The 18,786-nt window shown below is 35.5% G+C and overlaps 3 protein-coding genes and 1 long non-coding RNA gene across 8 annotated transcripts; 1 reads left to right on the top strand and 3 right to left on the bottom strand.

Annotated features, from left to right (window-relative positions):
* On the bottom strand, positions 552-1,600 carry LOC109712080. 2 transcript variants are annotated; one of them, XR_002216766.1, is made up of 2 exons: positions 981-1,600; positions 552-872 (listed from the first exon to the last, which is right to left on the bottom strand). It is a non-coding gene; the product is annotated as an uncharacterized LOC109712080 (long non-coding RNA). The 2 variants fall into 2 exon arrangements; XR_002216765.1 differs by having other exon boundaries at positions 578-883.
* Positions 1,611-7,161, bottom strand: LOC109712079. Of its 4 annotated transcripts, XM_020235508.1 has the most exons (11): positions 6,956-7,161; positions 6,825-6,881; positions 6,682-6,726; positions 4,633-4,697; positions 4,400-4,498; positions 3,066-3,223; positions 2,702-2,975; positions 2,506-2,602; positions 2,286-2,413; positions 2,104-2,194; positions 1,908-2,031 (listed from the first exon to the last, which is right to left on the bottom strand). In XM_020235508.1, the coding sequence occupies exons 5-10, from the start codon at positions 4,491-4,493 to the stop codon at positions 2,163-2,165; spliced, it is 783 nt and encodes a 260-aa protein (XP_020091097.1). In that variant the 5' UTR covers positions 4,494-4,498; positions 4,633-4,697; positions 6,682-6,726; positions 6,825-6,881; positions 6,956-7,161; the 3' UTR covers positions 1,908-2,031; positions 2,104-2,162. The 4 variants fall into 4 exon arrangements, 2 of the variants coding, with proteins under 2 accessions (XP_020091097.1, XP_020091096.1); XR_002216763.1 differs by lacking the exon at positions 2,702-2,975 and adding an exon at positions 1,611-1,764 and having other exon boundaries at positions 1,899-2,031; positions 6,825-7,147; XM_020235507.1 differs by having other exon boundaries at positions 6,825-7,161.
* On the top strand, positions 7,350-10,471 carry LOC109712128 (pentatricopeptide repeat-containing protein At5g18475). The gene is made up of 2 exons (XM_020235552.1): positions 7,350-7,646; positions 8,787-10,471. The coding sequence occupies exons 1-2, from the start codon at positions 7,350-7,352 to the stop codon at positions 10,365-10,367; spliced, it is 1,878 nt and encodes a 625-aa protein (XP_020091141.1). The 3' UTR covers positions 10,368-10,471.
* On the bottom strand, positions 12,099-16,278 carry LOC109711226 (chaperone protein DnaJ-like). The gene is made up of 5 exons (XM_020234164.1): positions 16,050-16,278; positions 14,297-14,374; positions 13,960-14,035; positions 13,183-13,256; positions 12,099-12,583 (listed from the first exon to the last, which is right to left on the bottom strand). The coding sequence occupies exons 1-5, from the start codon at positions 16,149-16,151 to the stop codon at positions 12,512-12,514; spliced, it is 402 nt and encodes a 133-aa protein (XP_020089753.1). The 5' UTR covers positions 16,152-16,278; the 3' UTR covers positions 12,099-12,511.

Below are 18,786 nucleotides of genomic sequence, written 5' to 3'. Positions count from 1 at the left end.
AAAGAATTCTCCAAAAAAAGTGTTTAGGGGAAATAGAGATATCATAGGGTGAAGTAAAAAAGAAAAATCAATATAATAGTGCGTCCCACAAGAGGTGGGTGGATGCAACGGCAGTGTGGAATGCGGATAGTGTCCTAAGGTTTCTAATCCATATGTTGATTTTCTAATTACATTAAAACAAATGGGATTTATTGTTCAATTTGTTTCATATACATATACAATTTATATACTCTCCTTAGTGACCTTCCATGCAAAGTTGTATTTACTAACAGCATAAGCATTCTTAAGTTTGTTAAAGAATGTTAGAGATAGATTCGTGATGTAGTTTATTCTTATTTGAGTATGTTTATGTTGGGTGTGTCACAACATTAGAATCAAGTAACAACAATAAGGACTGTTGCGTAACTTGTGCCAGATTTAGGTTTGTATTGGATGTTGTTTTGCAATTAATTTTGAAGGTTGAGATTTTAACATAACTCATGGTCTCATACGGGCGATTATTGCTGGGATTTGGATGAGAAAGTTAATCAGCAGCCATATTATACAGGTAAAACCACAAAGAGATGGTGAGTTTGCATTTAAGGTTGAACAGATATCATTCTAATAAAATTCCACAGAGGATTGTTTGAGTGGAAAGAGAGAGTTTACAGGATGAATCCAATTTAAGTATTGATATACTAATACAAGTGTCTGGTATTTAAGCAAATACTTAATAAAGCAGTAACTGCTGAGCACAGTGTGTATTATTCATCAAAACATACTTCTTAAAAAGAAATATAAGTACACGCTATTTATCAAAACATATTCCTTAAAAAGATATATAATATTTATACTACTTAGTAATAGGCTTCATTCTCTGTCGGATGTAGAATCTTCAATGTAACTGAAAATAATAGTAAAAAGTTTAGCGATATTGTCACACAAAAAGTTAACAGTATAAAGAAAACAGAAAAAAAAAATCATTATTGTTTTTATTTTACCTAAAAAGCCTTTTTTTTTTGTTCAGTTGAAGCATTTCTGAGCTTGGTTGTGTAATCCTGGAAAAAAATTAATAAAGTTAATATAAAAAATAGTTTGAGATACAATTTAATAAGTTAAATTGGTGACAATAAACCAAAAAATGGAATACTCACAATGATTCCACAGTTAGATAAGGTGATACTTCATTTAATCCATAATGAGATTCAGTAGCAATTGCAGTTGTATCAGTTACTTCTCCAGTTATTTCAGTATTTGTGCTGACCTGTTTACCTTTTCCTTTTGTATCTAAATCAGGTGCAAAAATTTTTGCAACTCTAAATGATGGCACACCAATATTATGTTTTCGAGAATCGGCTAAGACTTGAAAAATATAAGTTTGACCGAGAATATTTTTTATAGCAGTAGGCAGAACATTTCGATCTGAATTGATTGCAGTTGCAAGATGATGAGCAGGCGCATGTATTAGGTCTTGTGCTAATTTGCCAAAAATTGTGAAGTTTGCCGATCCTGTCTCATCCTCGACAATAGCATTTAGTTTGTACCTGATTGCAAAATTATTCAGATATTAGTTTCATATTACGTATTTATTTATTAACTAAAAATATCTATATTTGGTAAATGTATACCACAGAATAGGAGCCTGATCATTTTTTCCACATTGACTGCACCAAAAACTATCATTATAGTCCTTCACTGCTCCTTTGCAATCATAACAGCTTTATACCACCAACCATAGGTTGTATCTACTGTCGCCAACTTTCCTTTGCAAGTGTATTTCGAATTCTGTATAAGAAAATAAAAGCTGATACAATCTTTTTTTATTTAAAATAATAGGCTTCACATGTTGAAAAATAAAGAAATAAAAGTTTAGGACTAATAATTGACCTCCAAAAAAAATTGCATTATTATATTCTTACTTCTAATTCATCTGGATTTAACTTCAGTAGTTTATCAATAGTCTTGCGATTTCTGGATATTTGTTCATAAGGACTGAGGATTGGCTCATTTAAAGATTTGATATGTTGTATCGGTGCAATTGGTGTTTGTCTTCTGTAAAAAAAAACATATTAGAAAATATCCAAAGAGAAGTTTTTTTAATAATAAAGAAGTATTGTTAAATACCTGCACAAATTATTGCGAAAATCCATAACTTCTTGTATTTCCAAATTGCTGTAGATTTTTTATGCTGAACATGTTGATATATAGAGCTGATCTGTAATTGCAAACAATAACATATTTAGTTGTTGACAATGTTAATAACATGTAAACTAAAAATTTTAGTATAAGAAGGTATTCAATGTTACCTCTGTAGGTTCGCACACTCATACTTGCAAAAACAACAATAGCTGGACCATCGACTTTTTCCTGATGCTGGTTATCATTAAAATCAATAGCAAATTTGTCCCATAATGTCACGGATAATGTTTCATCCCTACAAAATATATTAATATTTGATACTACAATTAATAACTGTAATACAAAAAAATAGTCAAAAATTTGGAAAAAGCACACTACAACACTTACTCTAAGTTTCCAATCTGCAATTTTCTTATTGCAGTTCGTTCTTGTCCTACATATGTATAAGAAATTGTACCCGTCGCTACAATATTTCCGATAACATCTGAAGATATATAAAAACACATAAATGTTATTAGATATTATTCAATTTTTAAGTTATCCCAAAAAAGGGGAATGAGATAAGAAAGTGAGACTGCAATACCTAAAAGGCAACCATCTACATATTTTTTATTTTTTATATAATCAAAGCTCAGGAAGTAAAAATTGTAAAAAGGGATCTGAGCAACATCTTCTTTTGCTTCAACAATACGCGTCCATTTACTAATCTGGATTATATATCTGCGATCGACAACTTTGTAGGTATTTCTACTTGGTATAACATTAAAGTTTTCTATTATGTATGCATTGCCTTCAGAAAGTAATGCTCTAAAAGTGGTTGCATCATGTTTGCGAATGGTTGCTTGCATTGCATATCCCTAGGAAAAAAAAAATGGTTAAGCAAATAATATATAAAAAAAGGAATCAAATTATTTTATACTTGATAAGAGGAAAAAATAAACTCAAACCTCTTCATCTATAAGAAGGCAATCTAGGCTAAGAATATCTTTCTTAAGCTGTGGCGTTGTCGATTCCCAAATTCGGCTGACTCTGATTTTGATTTTGACATGTTGTTGTGTCAGTGTCAAATTCTTTAGAGATATATATTCCATTTCGCAATATTTTGCTGATTCAAAACACAATAAATAAATTTCAATTATTATAAATAAGTATAGGAATTAGCAAACTAAAAAAATTTACTATTTATGATTACAAATTATAAAGCAAGATTAACTATCAAAGTAATAGACTAAAACCTTTTACGAAGATAAATCATTAAAAATTTCATTATAAACAATATTGCAAGTATATCCTTCGGGTTCATCATTTTTATTGTCTATTAGAATTCGCAATCCTTCACGTGAAGTTACTCGAGAAACTCCAACGTAAAGTTGACCATGTGAGAATACCGGTCTCGGAAGGTAAATGCCAACCCGTTGTAATGTCTGCCCTTGACTTTTGTTGATTGTCATAGCATAACATAGTCGAATAGGAAATTGTCTTCTTTTAAGAATAAATGGCCACTTTGTTTCCGTAACATGTGTTACAATGCGAGGGATATAAACCTTTTGACCAGCATAATTTTCTGTAAAAATTTGTACTTCAATAACTCGCGAAGCCAACTGAGTAATAATTAATCGAGTACCATTGCACAATCCTGAACTTTGGCTGATATTGCGCATAAGCATTATCGGAGCTCCAATTTTCAATCTAAGCTCATGGTGTGGCACGCCATTAAACTTCAGAGAATTTAAGAAGTCGGTAGGATAGAGTACATCTGTTTCTTCAACATTTGCTGATGAGCTGCAAATTGAGTCCGAACTCATATACACTTTTTCCTCTCCGGGAATTAAAGATAATACATATGTATTGATATCATCAGCCTTTTCATTTACAGGCGTGATAATTGCTCTATCTCTTAAGTAAGAACAATTATTATAATTTTGGTCGAGTGCATTATATATTGGTGAAACAATATCTGTAATACCATCCCTGGTACCTTTAATAAGTATATCATCCGGTATCTTAATCCAAGTAGGCTCTTCTTCACATGGTAATTTAAGAGCATCTAATTTTCCATCACCCAAATCAAGTATCCTTTTAGCAAAACTTAAAAAATCTTATTGTACTATCAAATTTTCTGAATATCTATACAACCTCATGTTTGTAGTTAGTTGAAAAACTATACAATTAGTCCATATATACGATTTGGTAATTGAGGCATTTATTATATCTTGTCTTTTTCCACCAATAATAACAGGAAGTATTTGTCTGAAATCTCCTCCGAGTAGAATGGTTTTACCTCCAAAAAGTTTATCCGGGGGTGTTGTTTCGCCGGTACACAAAATATCCCTCAATGATCTATCCAAAGCTTCAAAGCAATTCCTGTGATTCATTGGTGCTTCATCCCATATAATTAAGGAAGCACAATGAAGCATAACAGAAGACAATAACAAATGAGAAAAATTAGAATAGAGAAGAGAAAAACTATAAGTGGGACGGGTAGAGGGAATAAACAGTAACACAATACCCTACCACTGCGCAAATCAGCCCTCCTAATTACTCTAACATTGTGCAGCCACGAACTCCAATGAACACATCTGCATGCATCAACAAAGAGTGAGTAATAAGCACAGTAATAACCAAGCATATATGCAAAATAACTTAGAACAGTCTATGCCTTTGATGCAAGGAAAGAATCACCAATATTGAAATTGAATGCACGAAATAATCAGAAAAAACAGATAACGACTGAATCCAAGTGTTTCCAGAAAACCATATCTAATGGTAACCACCTAAGCCCACTTTTTTTTTTCAGCAGAATAGGGAAAAGAAGTCAACAAAGTAAAAACACAACTATCACTCACATTTTGGTATAGAAAAATACCACCATCATTACAATTACCAAAACTACACAAACCACAGAAACAATAAAAGTTAAATGATCATGTATCCATTATAGCCACACCAACAGAAATCATGGCCTATAGGAAATTATGGTAGTTGTTCTGCATATTCTTTAAGTCAGAGGATTTGATACAAATTATCTACACAACAACAGGAAAACCATAAGCAGTGACAAATAAATACACGTAATTCTACACTTAATTTACACTGAGAATTAGCTGTAATTTTCATAAATTTAAAATTTAAAAACTCTAAGGAATTTTGCGAACCAAAATATCACCTGCATTATGTTAGGCATTTTTTTAGGCCAAAGATTGAACAACCAACTGTTACGGTATCAACTAAACAGGAGATTTTAACACCAATACTCGTGATAATCGCATAAATTATTAGCACTAGAAAGTAACAGACAATAAAGAGCACGCAACCACAAGAAATAGAGACGGCAAATATAAGCAGCAGTTATAAGACCGATATTCAACATGGAATCGTACAGTTCAAAGTAGGTAATTTCTTCTCAAACTACATAACCATAGGATCACACTATGATGTCGTTATTAGTATAGCTCATTTGGTTTCCAATTAAAGTGGGGCTGCACAAATTTTGCAATCTATGCCATCCTTCAAACATTAATAGAAACCGTCATCATCACCGGCATCGAGTTCACATAAATTTTGTTCCAGCAATATTTCAGCAGACAATGGAAAACATCAGGCTTCGAGTTCAAATAAATTTTGTTCAATATAACCTATTTAATTTTTTTGCGAATGGCAATTTTGATTCATTAAGTTTGCATATTTCTCAATTTTGATTCAGTAAGTCGAAATTTGGACTTTAAGTTCGAAATCAACAAATTAGTGGAATTTTAAATTAAATGTAAAATTTCATTCCGAACTGACACGAAACTTTAGTTTTTGTTTTTTTAATGCCACTGCTAAAAGAAGTTTTAGTTTTTGCATCTCAGTATACAATACAATATCTATCTACTCAACGGCAAGAACTATATATTAGTCCATCAGCAACCAACAATTAGTAATTTGTGCATTACATTAGTTATAGTTTCTTTGGTAAGAAGAGCAAAAAACAGAAGTTATAGCCATATTAAATAAACTTTTTTTTACTATACCTCCTTATAGTTTAAAATTTTAAATGTATAATTTTTATTGTTTATTTTATTTTTGTAACTTTGTCGCCCTGTATTCCCAAAAAATAGTAGACTTTTTAAAAACCTACTTTACTGCTTTACTTGTTAGTATATTTTATAGGAAAAAAAAACAGAGATTAAATGTTTTAATACACCACCCAAAATTAGCAATGGATTTTCGATCTACCTTTCTTTTGTCTCTATGCCTAATAGCAAAAAGAACATTTTTTTGCATCCTTTCTCTTGTACTCTAAAAATTATTATAAGAACTATTATGTGTCATTAACAACATTTCTTATTTGTCCTTAAGTTAAGGGCAAAAGAGGCATTTTAATTTTTTTTTAACTCTAATAGAAATTAACTCACGTTTAACCCAAGTTAAATTAACAGGTGGTAACTATAAGGGCATTTTGGAATAACGGAAGAACATATGAGGGTTATATTAGAAAGGAAAAAAAAGTAGGAATAAATGAGATATTTCTGAAGTTTTGAAGAGTATATAGATAATAGTAATATAATCAGCATCAGGAACCTCGATCATCTTTATTTATCTTCTAATCCAGAATGGTCGACACAACTGGGAAAAAAAAAAATGTATATTATTTTTTATCGGAGGGAAAAAAGAACTTGTAAAATGCTAGAATTGATACATGCTAAATTTCAAAATATTATTACCTAAAAGCTCTTTTTCGCTTTCTCAATTTAAATATTTCCGCACTTGATTGTGAACTTCTGAGATAAAATCAAATACATTAACATATAAAACCGGAGAAAAACATGTTAATAACTAATATTATTCTTCTTACGTTGATTGCGGTAGCTGGATTGGAGATATTTCTTTAAGAATTTCCTAAGTACTATATTATACGCATCTCTCCATATTGGGCTATTCCATGCGACGGGCTGACATTATTACAGTTAATCATTACAATTTATCGATTAATACTTTAGACTTTACTATCAAAACTTTCTGAAAATAATTTATAATACTTTCTTATTGTGCAACACAAAGCCACTTATTATATGTAGCTATTGATAATTATATGTATTTAATATTTTTAGGTNTCGCACGCCTGCGCCGCTCGCGCCCTCGCGCCGGCGCCCGCCCGCCCCCGCTCGCGCAGAACGCGCCGAGAACGTGCGGTGGAGGAAAAGTCGTAGCCCACACGACCGACGGCACAACGCCACCTCCCAGACGGGATGGCGGACGGGACAGGCAACAGGGCGAGAGAAGGCGGAGAGTACGGGAGAAGGCAGATGGGATGTCGGACGGGACAGGCAACAGGGCGAGAGAAGGCGGAGAGCTATCGGACGGGACAGGCAACGGGGCGATCGAAGGCGGAGAGGCACCACCACGAAGGCGGAGAGGACGAAAGGACGGCGAGGGGAGCAACGCCGTGTCGTACGGGAGGATGCGACGGTGTTCCCGAGGGAGGACAGCGTTGGCGTCGCGGCTACGAAAAGAAGGAGGAGAGGACGGAGGGTGAGCGGAGGACGGTAACGCCACGCCATACGGGAGGGCGGCGGGGCGGGGCGCCGCCGTACGGGAGGACGGAGAGCGCGAAACGCGGGGAGGGCTCGAAACCTATCGCCCTTTCATAAGCTTATATTGATATTTTGATACATTAATTTTTGTTTTCCCTCCAATATCTTATAACATATGCAACTTAGGAAACTCGATCATGTACAAGGATAACTCACTCCTGTGTAGGGGTGGCAATCCAGCTCGCTGCTCGCGAGCCGGCTCGTGTTCGGTTCGAAATGAGCTCGAGATCGGCTTGTTCGTTTAGTAAACGAGCCGAACATGAGTTGAATTTTTCGGCCGGCTCGATAACAGCTCGAATACATATATTTTATATTTATATAATTTATTTAATTTATATTTTTATATATAAATAATTAATTATATATAATATATATTTTAATTATTTAATTTTTAGCAAAATAAAAATATAAATGCGAGTTTAATTATAGAAAGACTCATTTATATGTAAAGTTTCAATTATTAGATCAAAGTCTAATGTATAAAATTTTATAAATTTATTTTTTATATATATTTAATCTAATCCTTTTTAATTTATTGTTCGTTGGCCAGCTCGTGAGCCAGCTCGCGATCGGGTCGTTTATTAACTAGCCGAACACGAGGTAAATTTTTCGGCTCGATACCTTAACGAGCCGGCTCGTGTTCGGTTTGTTTACACCCCTGCTCCTGTGTGGAAGGATTGAAGTCCTAGAAACTCATCTAGGATTGAAGTCCTAGAGAAAGCTTAAAAATCAATGTAAATAATTAGCATTCATAAATTACTATAAATTTGATTTCAAATCTAAATTTTGAAATTCAAATTTAATTCATATTTTTCAAAATTTGTTAAACACAGTAGTACTTTATCAACTATACTAACCGAGTGACATTTATGGTCTATGGAGAAAAAAAAGAAAAAAGAAAAAAGGAACACATGAATGGAGAAAAAAAAAAAAAAAAAAAAAAAAAAAGGAACAACAAGATTTTAAATCACCCAAATTTTTCAAAAAACTAAAGCTACCCTTTTGTTAGATTTTTTCTCGTGGCTGAGCAGAGAAGAGAGAGAGAGCGAGAGAGAGATCAGAACAGAGCAAAATTCTTCTCCAACATCTCAGGGGATTAAACCTTCATCGTCACCACCTTCCGTTTCCAAGCCTTCTCTTCCCGTTCCCCGTCCCATTCTTCCTTCCCCTGCATGGATCTCCCCTTTCTCCATACCTCCCAAACCCTCCACCTTCACCTTTCCCCCGGTTCCTTGCTTCCAGGGCTTCCTTTTTCCGCGGATCCGCTCCGCGGCTTCCCAAAGCCCCCCTCGCCGCTACTTCTTTTTTTCCCACCGCCGCCGCGGCTTTTGCGCTGCAAATCAACCCAGCGCCCAGGACCCGCAGCGCGCCCTCGACGTCTTCAACTCCGTCGCCCTGCAGCGCGGCTTCGCGCACAACGACGCCACCTACTCCGCGCTCCTCCTCCGCCTGGCCCGCGCCCGCAAGCTCCGCGCCGTCGACGCCCTCCTCCGCCGCATGCGCCGCGAGCCCTGCCGCTTCCACGAGGCCCCCCTCCTCTCCCTCGCCTCCCTCCTCCTCTCCCGCCGCCTCGCCCCTCCCGAGGCCGCCCTCCGCATCTTCCGCTCCATCCCCGCCATCGTCCGCCGCCGCCCCTCCCCCCGCGCCGTCGCCGCCACCCTCAACCTCCTCGTCGACGCCGGCCGCTTCGACCTCGCTCGGGACCTGCTCTCCCGCGTCGAACACCCCAACTCCTGCGTCCGCAACATCGTCGTCAAGCTCCACTGCAAGGCCGGCGACCTCGGCGCCGCCCTCCGAGTGCTCGACGAGATGCGGGCTTCGAAAACGGCGCCGCCGAATCTGATCACCTACTCGACGCTCATGAAGGGGCTCTGCAAGCAGGGGAGTCTCAAGGACGCCTTCCACCTGTTCGAAGAAATGATCGACAAGGACCGGATCGCGCCCGACCCGCTGACCTACAACGTGCTCATCGACGGCTTCTGCCGACAAGGCCGGCTCGACAAGGCCAGCGCCGTCCTGTCCTTCATGCGGAACAACAATTGCGAGCCCAACGTGTTCAATTACTCGACGCTGATGAACGGATACTGCAAAGAGGGGAAGGTGGAAGAAGCGAAGAAGGTGTTCGACGAAATGCGGAGCTCAGGATTGGCGCCGGACGCGGTGAGCTACACCACGTTAATAGGCTGTCTCTGTAGGCTGGGAAGAGTCGACGAAGGCATCGAATTGGCGAGAGAGATGAGGGAGAAAGGGTGTAAAGCCGACGTCGTGGCCTACAACGTCGTGATCGAGGGATTGACGAAGGGAGGGAGGGTCGGGGAAGCCATGGGTCTGCTGGAGAGTTTACCGCACGAAGGTGTTCGACTGAATGCCTCTAGCTATCGGATCGTGATGAACCGCTTGTGCGCGCGGGGGGAAATGGAGAGGGCCGTGGGTCTGCTGGGGCTGATGCTCGGGAGAGGATTTGCGCCGCACTTTGCGGCCTCGAATGAGCTGCTGCTGGGGCTCTGCGACATCGGCAGGGTGGCTGATGCTACTGTTGCATTCTACGGATTGGCCGAGATGGGATTTGTTCCGGAGATTGGAACGTGGGCGAGATTGGTTGAGACTGTTTGTAAGGAGAGGAAACTTTGGAAATTGTTTGAATTGGTTGATGAGTTGATTGTTGCAGAATGAGTAATAATATACTTGTTATCTTGTGTAATTGTAGGTCACTTAACTTAAAATTTACTTAAATCTATATATACATTGGAGGCCCGAGCCCCAACTTTAAAGAGTAATATAGGTTGGTGTGGATTCTGTGTGTTAGTCCGAATATTATGGGATGGTGATGATTCTTTGGGTTAGGAGTCTAAAAACATTTCAAATAAAAAAAAAATTAAAAATTAAGATAAAATTACAAAAGGATTTTCAAGACAAAAAAAGCAAAAAATGCTGTGCAAAATGATCAATTTAATTATAAGCAGTGAAGTATTTGTTTTAACATCCTAGCTTCCAGAAACATCTATTAAGTACAAGTCAATAATTGTGCCATTATATACAGAAAATTTAGTGTGACTTTATTTATTCAGAAAAATAAATACCAAATCTATCTATTAATCTATATTAATTTCTAATATTTGTTGTGTGGCAAGTTCTTCTTCACCTTCACTAGCATATGACTCTTCTTCTTTTCGTCACCAAATTTTCAATATGCATTTTAACGGTCCCACTAACTAAACTTTCAATTAGTGTATGGTTCCACTACCATTTACAATTGTATCATTTCTATCTATAATTATTCATCATAACCTTCCCTTCCCTCAATTATATTTTCAATTAATACAAACAGTCTCACTACCAAACTTTCAATTAGTATATTTAAATTGTCTCATTACCATCTACAATCCTAACTTCTCTATCTCCAATTATTCATCATAGTCTTTTTCCTTTCCTCCACCGGTCGTTCAATTCTTTATTTTCAATCTATTCATCAATTCTCTATCTCTCATCTTTTGTTATATACCATCGCCTCCTTCCCTCGCTCCCCCTCTTTCTCTCTCTCACGAAAGCACGCTCACTTTCCTCTTCCGCCGCGGTCGGAGGAATCGTCGTCGCTATCACTATCACCATCACCGAAGAAGGCATCGTCGGACCCATATCCTCCGCCAACAGTGAGAAATCTATAATGAATGTACCAAGTGAGATACGATTCCTCCGTCGCTATCACTATCACCATCACCGAAGAAGGCATCGTCGGACCCATATCCTCCGCCAACAGTGAGAAATCTATAATGAATGTACCAAGTGAGATACACAAGAGAATGTTTAATATTTTATTATTATTAATTACTGTTATGATTTTTATCCGCTGCAAAGCGCGAGTCACTTTACCAGTATTCATTATGCTTGGCGCAAAAACATTCGGATTTATTCTTTCAAACATAATAACGACTAATGATCATATGATAAAAGTGATTTCTTTCTAATAACAGATCACTCTTTTAGTTCCGACAATCCAATAACAATATAAATATGCCAAAACAATTTTCAAACATCGAAAATAGTATGCTCTAATTTCTAAACAAAAAAGAACAAATTTAAAATAAAAGATAATTTACATACATTACATTATTTTTTTTAATAAAACTAAGAAATGCTGCAAATAATTAGATAAATATTAAATTTAAGATTTCTTATTGTATATTAATATAAAATAAGTTTTGTTCAATTCCAGCATCTCATTTTTTTTTATACAGCAAAACCAATCCAAATTTCATTTTTTTTTTCTATCTAACAACAGATTAAATGCAAAAGCCCGACGTAATAACACAGGTTTGCATAAATTAATACATGATTGCTTTTACACAACAAACGAATGAATTTGGAAGAGTACACTGATTTGGTTCATGAACATTTTACTCCTGGTCAAACGAAAATAGTTTAGTTTCACCTGTCATTAATTTTCAATCTGTCGGACAGATTTTCCAAATAATATCCACCACATCTCCAATAGGGTAAACCCCGTCTTTAATAAAAAAAAGTAAAAAATTAAAAAAATAAAAATCTACTACACAGTATTCTAAATGAAATCTACACAGATTACATTTTCAGTAGTTTAATATGATACAAAAGGATTTCAGGGTTTTAATCAACATGAGTGAAGAGGGCATATACTAAAAAGGAAGTTGGTATCCGCCTTTCATTTTTCTCTTTACCAACACATATTCTAGCGTACTACTGTGAAGCAAAATAATGTGCTAAACAGCCGCAAACAACCAACTGTAATACATCATTCATCATATAGAGGATCGCTCAAAAAGTTGCTGCAACCTGTAGTTTTACCATATTGAGTGTCTGATACCAAGACCGTTGCATGTCAATATTAAGCCCTTGTACCGATTCAGGTAATCCTGAAACCAAAAAGTACCAACTGATGAGAACAATTCCAACACTACATCGTCATATCTGGAGCAACAGAAAGTGTGCTATTAGCTCAACACAATGGAACTCAGAAAAATAACATCCTGGTGATTTAATTATTCCATTAGAGAAGAAATGCACCAATAATATCAAGACAGCAGTCCCTGATAAAATGATTGGACACAATTCAGATTCAAACCACATAGGTAGAGGTTAATGTAAATGCACATGCACTTGTGGAACTACATTTCTGGAAACTGTCTTTCATCTCATATTATGATACTATAATAGCTCTTTTGAAGGTCGTAAAGATACAAGAGAAGCAACATAGATAGTTTCTATGCAGCTGGCATGGTTAGGACACTTGAACTTCTGAAGCGGCAGTTAGCAGGACAATATATCTTAGGTGCATGAATATCTATTTCAGAGTATCTCTTTTGTTTACTTACGAGGTATGTGGCAATTGGTTCTTATAAATCATTTTGTCAGAATATGATAAATTAGCAGATGAAGAAAGTATAAACACACAACAGTTTCTTCGGCTAGGCTGTCCCCTGAGACCGAGAGAGAGAGAGAGAGAGATTCTTACCATAACATTGTTATCATGGATGCGCAGAATTCCCTTCCTATCATACTCTCGCCTCTTAACAGGATTACTCAGAACTGTCCAAAAGTGCATAATGTCAAATCAGGAGCATGTCATGATAAAAATTTGGAGCAAAATTGCACTTCTATCAATGGAACTTGAAGAGCAAGGTAGCAAGATGTGACTTGTCGTTACAGGATATGATAGGGTAAGCGACTACAAGAAAAGCTTGAGCTGTTAATAAATTAAAAAAGAATTATTGTCATCAACGAATATAATTAACTCTGAGCATCTATATTCTTGTTTGAAGATCATGGAAATTCTACAAGCAAATGAAGACTTAAGTGGATACGAAATATATATCAATTGCAGTGACCATACTTTCGCGATTAACTAGCTCACAAAATTAAAACTGCTAGATGGCAAAAAAGACTGACAGAAAGAAGCATTGCTACTCCATTGCCCATCTAATTTAATTTCAAGGACATAAACGGTAGGCAATTCATTCTATTAGCTTAGCAGATAAAAGAATTTATGTTTTGCCTCCTTTTAACAATGATAAGATTTCTTGGCAAGATACACTTTCGACACATTAAGGGCTAAAGAAACTGCATACGACGACAATATATTTACGGCCAACCACACTGTGAAGCAGCAAGCACTGTAAAGATATTCATTTAGCAAGAAATTTTGATATTCATTTTGCAGATATTTGTAGATGAGTACGGCAAAACTGCAAGTTCTTGTGACGCTCATTATTACACTGACAAACAAGCTAACCTTGGTATGCCTCATTAATCTCTTGAAATCTTGATGTTGCACTCTCCTCGCCTTTTTTCTTATCTGGATGCCATTTCTGTGAAAAACAACAACATCACAGTCATAAACTCATATAACATCTTCTGAGGAACTCCACGCACATCAAACTACAATCGTTAAACATCATCTACAGAGTGATTCTTGGAAGAAAAACACATAAAATGAAGTATGTTATAAGCATCATTAATTTTGCATGACCACAATGTTTTAGAAGAATTTTAAAACCAAAAAGATACTCATTGTTAAATAAGCATACAAAAATAAGAAATTTAACTTTGACAATTAAAGAAGGACAAACCAATGCTAGCCGGATAAAGTTTGACCGAATGGTCTCTTCATTAGCTTCATAATCAACTTCCAGTATTTTGTAATAATCCTGCACATAGCCATTCATACGTCAAAAAAGTACCAGTAAGGCAAAAAGAAAAACACAATATTTGCCTAAAAGATCATCATGCTCAACATCGTATGTTATTTAGGTGTATGTATCTTTGTATAAGATATTTACGAGTCCACATAGAAAACAATACAAAAAAAAAAAAAAGAAAAAGAAGATAGAATATATTGCCATCCCCTATCTTGAAGGATCAAGTTCCTTGCATCACAATAGAATCTGGAACATTCTGCGGATGTGCTATCAGCCAATGTCTACTCACATACTAACATCTGCTCACTTACTCCATGTAATTCTACCATGGTAGTACATGATTACACTTATCTGACGGTGGTTGAATTATGTGTCATTATTACATTGCAGGAATAGAGCCTATTCCAATAGTCACAAGGTTTCATGCCTTCATAAGAAGGCTAATTTATTATTAAAAAAAAAGGAAGAAAGAGAGAAAAAAGAAAGCTAGGTCACAAATATGCAAACCATTTGAATATGAAAATTGAGAAAATGTTTCCTTGGGAGGAAATTTTGTACAATAAGCAGTATTTGATTGCTACTTATCTGAGTTCTGAATTAATCTATTAGTAATGGCAGATTTTTCACCTTCAGCAAACTACATAATGAACCATTAAGCAGGATTTTATACTCTTTCTCACTTGCAAAGGAATTTGTTAGGAACAATATATTTCAAACACAGCACTACATTCTTTTTTTCTGACTGTCAACTAAGACCTACATTCTTAGCAAACTTTAGAGCTGCTATCTGCTACTCTCATTTTCATTCACCCATGTAGCAAAGAAACGTGCTTCTAGTTACTAATCCTAATCCATATATTCATAAGTGAATTCAGTGAGTTATATTATTCATCAGGAAGAGCCAAAGTGGTCAAGGAAAACAAATTCTTACATCAAATTTATTTAACAAAAAAGAGAAAATCCATTAATGTAGGAAAGATGTGCCTGCGTTGCTCAATGCATGTGATACTCAACTGTTTGTGAAGTCAAGACAATCACAGCCTACCATAGTGTAGTAAAAATTCCTAAGTTCTTCCACAAGATTAGCCCTTCCAATGACCACACAACAAAGAAACCGAGTCCGCCTGGGACGAAGAGCGCATGAACATAATAAAGATTGAAGGCTCAATCTCCATCATTCATCACTTATCTCAGTTTCTTATCTTTTCTATCGCAATAACTTTTCATCGCAACCAATCAAATCCACAAGAAAAATACTATCACCGACAATATACGAGCTAACATATTGCACCAAATGTAGCATATAACTGCTACTGAAGAATTCAAATTTTCTACCCATCATTCTCATTCACCACATATTAGCTACCCAACACGGATTAATAGCAGAAAACATGGAAACATCCTCGCCAAACATACTTCTACCGTACTCGCAACAAGCACAACCTTAATTCATAACGAACTACTCATCAAACACCCTAATTTACTGTTTCCCTGACATACCGAGCTTCATCTAACCTAAAAAAACCCTGGAAAATCACCAAATTTCCCCTAAAACAAAGCCCTAATTCCGCGCAAAATTCGGAAAAAACAGTGGAAATATGAGGATTGAGGGCAAATTAATCGCGCAAAGCTACGAAAACGTGCGTCTGATAGAGAAAAGAGAAGGGATTTGGCTAGGGTTTACCTTAGGCTTGGATAGTTGGGAGATGAAGTCGAAATCTAAGGGCGATTCTCTCTCCTCCTCTTGCTCGGCTTCGTCGTCTTCTTTGAACCCCTCCCACCACATCTCCCCCCGCGCTACTCTTCACTCCGACGAGCAGGGAATCCCGTAGATATCATATATCGTCCCCGTGGGCCGTGGCGATGATAAAAAGAAGATTCTAGATTTATTTACCGAGTAGAAACACAGCAACGTAACGCAATGTAACGTTTAGGTTGAAGATGCCTACACATCTATCCAAATAGTTTTTGTTCAAACAGTTTTTAAATTTTGTTTTTTTTTAATTCTATCCAAATAATTTTCTTATAATAGTCTAAGGTTTCATTTGAAATTGCGGAAAGATTACGTTACGTACTGTAAAAAAGACGATGAAAAAATATCTTGTTTGTTTCCGTACATAATATTGCGTTCCGCATATTGCGGTTAATCGGTTACGATATATTTTTTATGGTCCCATCAAAAAACGGAGAAGCATATCTTATATATTTTTTTTTAACTCCATTCTATCTGATAGCGTTAGATTGACCTCAATATCCAGTTAAGTCTAAAAACATTGAGATTTTTGTTTTTTGAATTTTGGAGATGATAAAAAAAAAATGGGCCGGAACGGAACCTGCCTGGCTCGGAATATGCAACGGGTCTGGGCAGGCCTAGCCATGGCCCATTTGGCCTGGAAAACATTGGCCGTACTGGGCCCACATTGCATCCAGTAGAGACTACATTTTTTATAAAATAAAAGCTTAATTATTACTTTTTTTTTTCACTTTCTATATTATACTATTTTTCTTTTTCAAAAGCACTACTCAACTATCCTTTTTTTTTTAATCCCTACATTATAAGTAACAAACTGACAATTTTATATGAAAGCTGTTAAAAATTTATTGATTAAAAGTGACAAAATATATATTCAACTCATTTTAACACAAAAAAAAAATAAATTATAGAAAAATAATTAAAAATAATTTGATAGAAGCTTTCAATGAGTATATCATAGGGATCATTTTATATTTTTTTAACTATTTAATCAATGTCTTTTTATAAAATTTTTACATTTTTGTCTAAAATAAATAGATTTGCTAATAATAATGTAAAGATTGATGAGAAAAAAAAATGTAACTTAGTGATATATAAGAGAAAAAATAGTTGGAATTAAAAAAATAAAAATAAATTTAAAATATAATTAGAGATTGATAAAAGACAATAATATAATAAATATCTTTGAAAATAATAATATAGTGAATAAAAATAACACTAAAGTGTGGTATAATAGAATGTTATTTAGCCTAAAGTAAAATCGAGAAGCGCAGCTGTCAGGATATGCATGTTCATATCTCATAAAAGCAAACGCATCACCTTCTTTTGCGTGGCTTCGCCACCAATTCACTGGCCCAAAATACTGTTCCAATTTTTTGACGATGCAATGGACAAAGAATGTAGCTCTTACTTTTTCTCCCTTTTATTGTTGTTGAAGCTGTCCCTGGTTTCTTCACAAGATCATAGTCCCTACTGTTTTATACTCTTCAGAGAATTTCTTCTGTTTCTTCTTTCTTTCTTGAATGAGGACCCCCTTCAGATAAAGGGCATTCTATATATAATAGCAACCAAACAATTAGGAGTTAATTGAATTTAGCCAAAAAACAAAGAAGAGATTATCAACTTTTTTTGATAATGTTATCAGTTTCATAGTTCAAATAATTTTGTCGCAAATAAAACTGGATTACTTGCCCCATAATGGCCAATTACACCATCATATTTAACAAAATTGCTAATTTACTTTTAAATAAAAAATAAATAAAAAATAAAAGTTACAAGAAAGAAAAAAAAGGTGAGGTGTCACATTTGGAATTCAACATTTATTCGTATCAGAATTCGCATTCGAAAAAAAAAAAAGAAAAATGGATGCAAATTTCGTTCTTTTAAAAAAAAATCCCCTCCAATCAGAGACGAAGCCATATGTAGGCCCCCCTCAACTTTTAAAATGTTCATTTTTTGCCCTTATATTGCTAAGACTTAAAAGATAAGAAATTATAGTTAAACAAATATTATAATAGTGACCTACATGAAATGTTCTTTAGTGTGTCATGAGGCACAACATGAATGGTAGAGAGTCAATCACCAGAGAAAAAAAGAAAAAATAAAATTGCATGCACCTAATACACCATACATCATACTTGACGAGATTCGGAGTATGTATATATTACAAATTAAAATTTATCCTGTAAATGTAATCTGCTTCATTTGAAAGGTTTTTATATGAAAAATTATAAATTAAAAATTATAAATTTTGAGTATATATTAGTTATCTAGTAGTTCTAAAAAAAAACAACAGTGTAAAAAACTATATATATATAAAGTAGGTCTTGTGTGCTATTAGGAGCACGGAGGTCTCTGTGCTCCGCCGTTTTTGATGATGGGTTTTCGAATCAACAATCGGCTCCGTTAGACTTGATCTAACATATTTGAAGTATCTAGGAAATAAATTTTACGATTTTTCAATATTATTTACCTAGCAATCAAAAAGATTCAAAATTAATAATTTTTAAATTATTTTCTATATATATAGTCCTAACGACACGACAATCCTCATGCCTCCGGAGGCACGAGGACTCGGCAAAAGCTACTACTTTAAAAATTAAGCTACTACCTTAAAAGTTTAGCTGCTATACGAGGCAATTTGAACTAGATCGCATAAACTTCAAAA

This window comes from Ananas comosus, linkage group 6 (assembly GCF_001540865.1).
Source record: "Ananas comosus cultivar F153 linkage group 6, ASM154086v1, whole genome shotgun sequence".
NCBI lineage: Eukaryota > Viridiplantae > Streptophyta > Magnoliopsida > Poales > Bromeliaceae > Ananas > Ananas comosus.
Note: the sequence above shows the minus strand (reverse complement) of the source record. Positions and strands in the feature narration are given on the sequence as shown.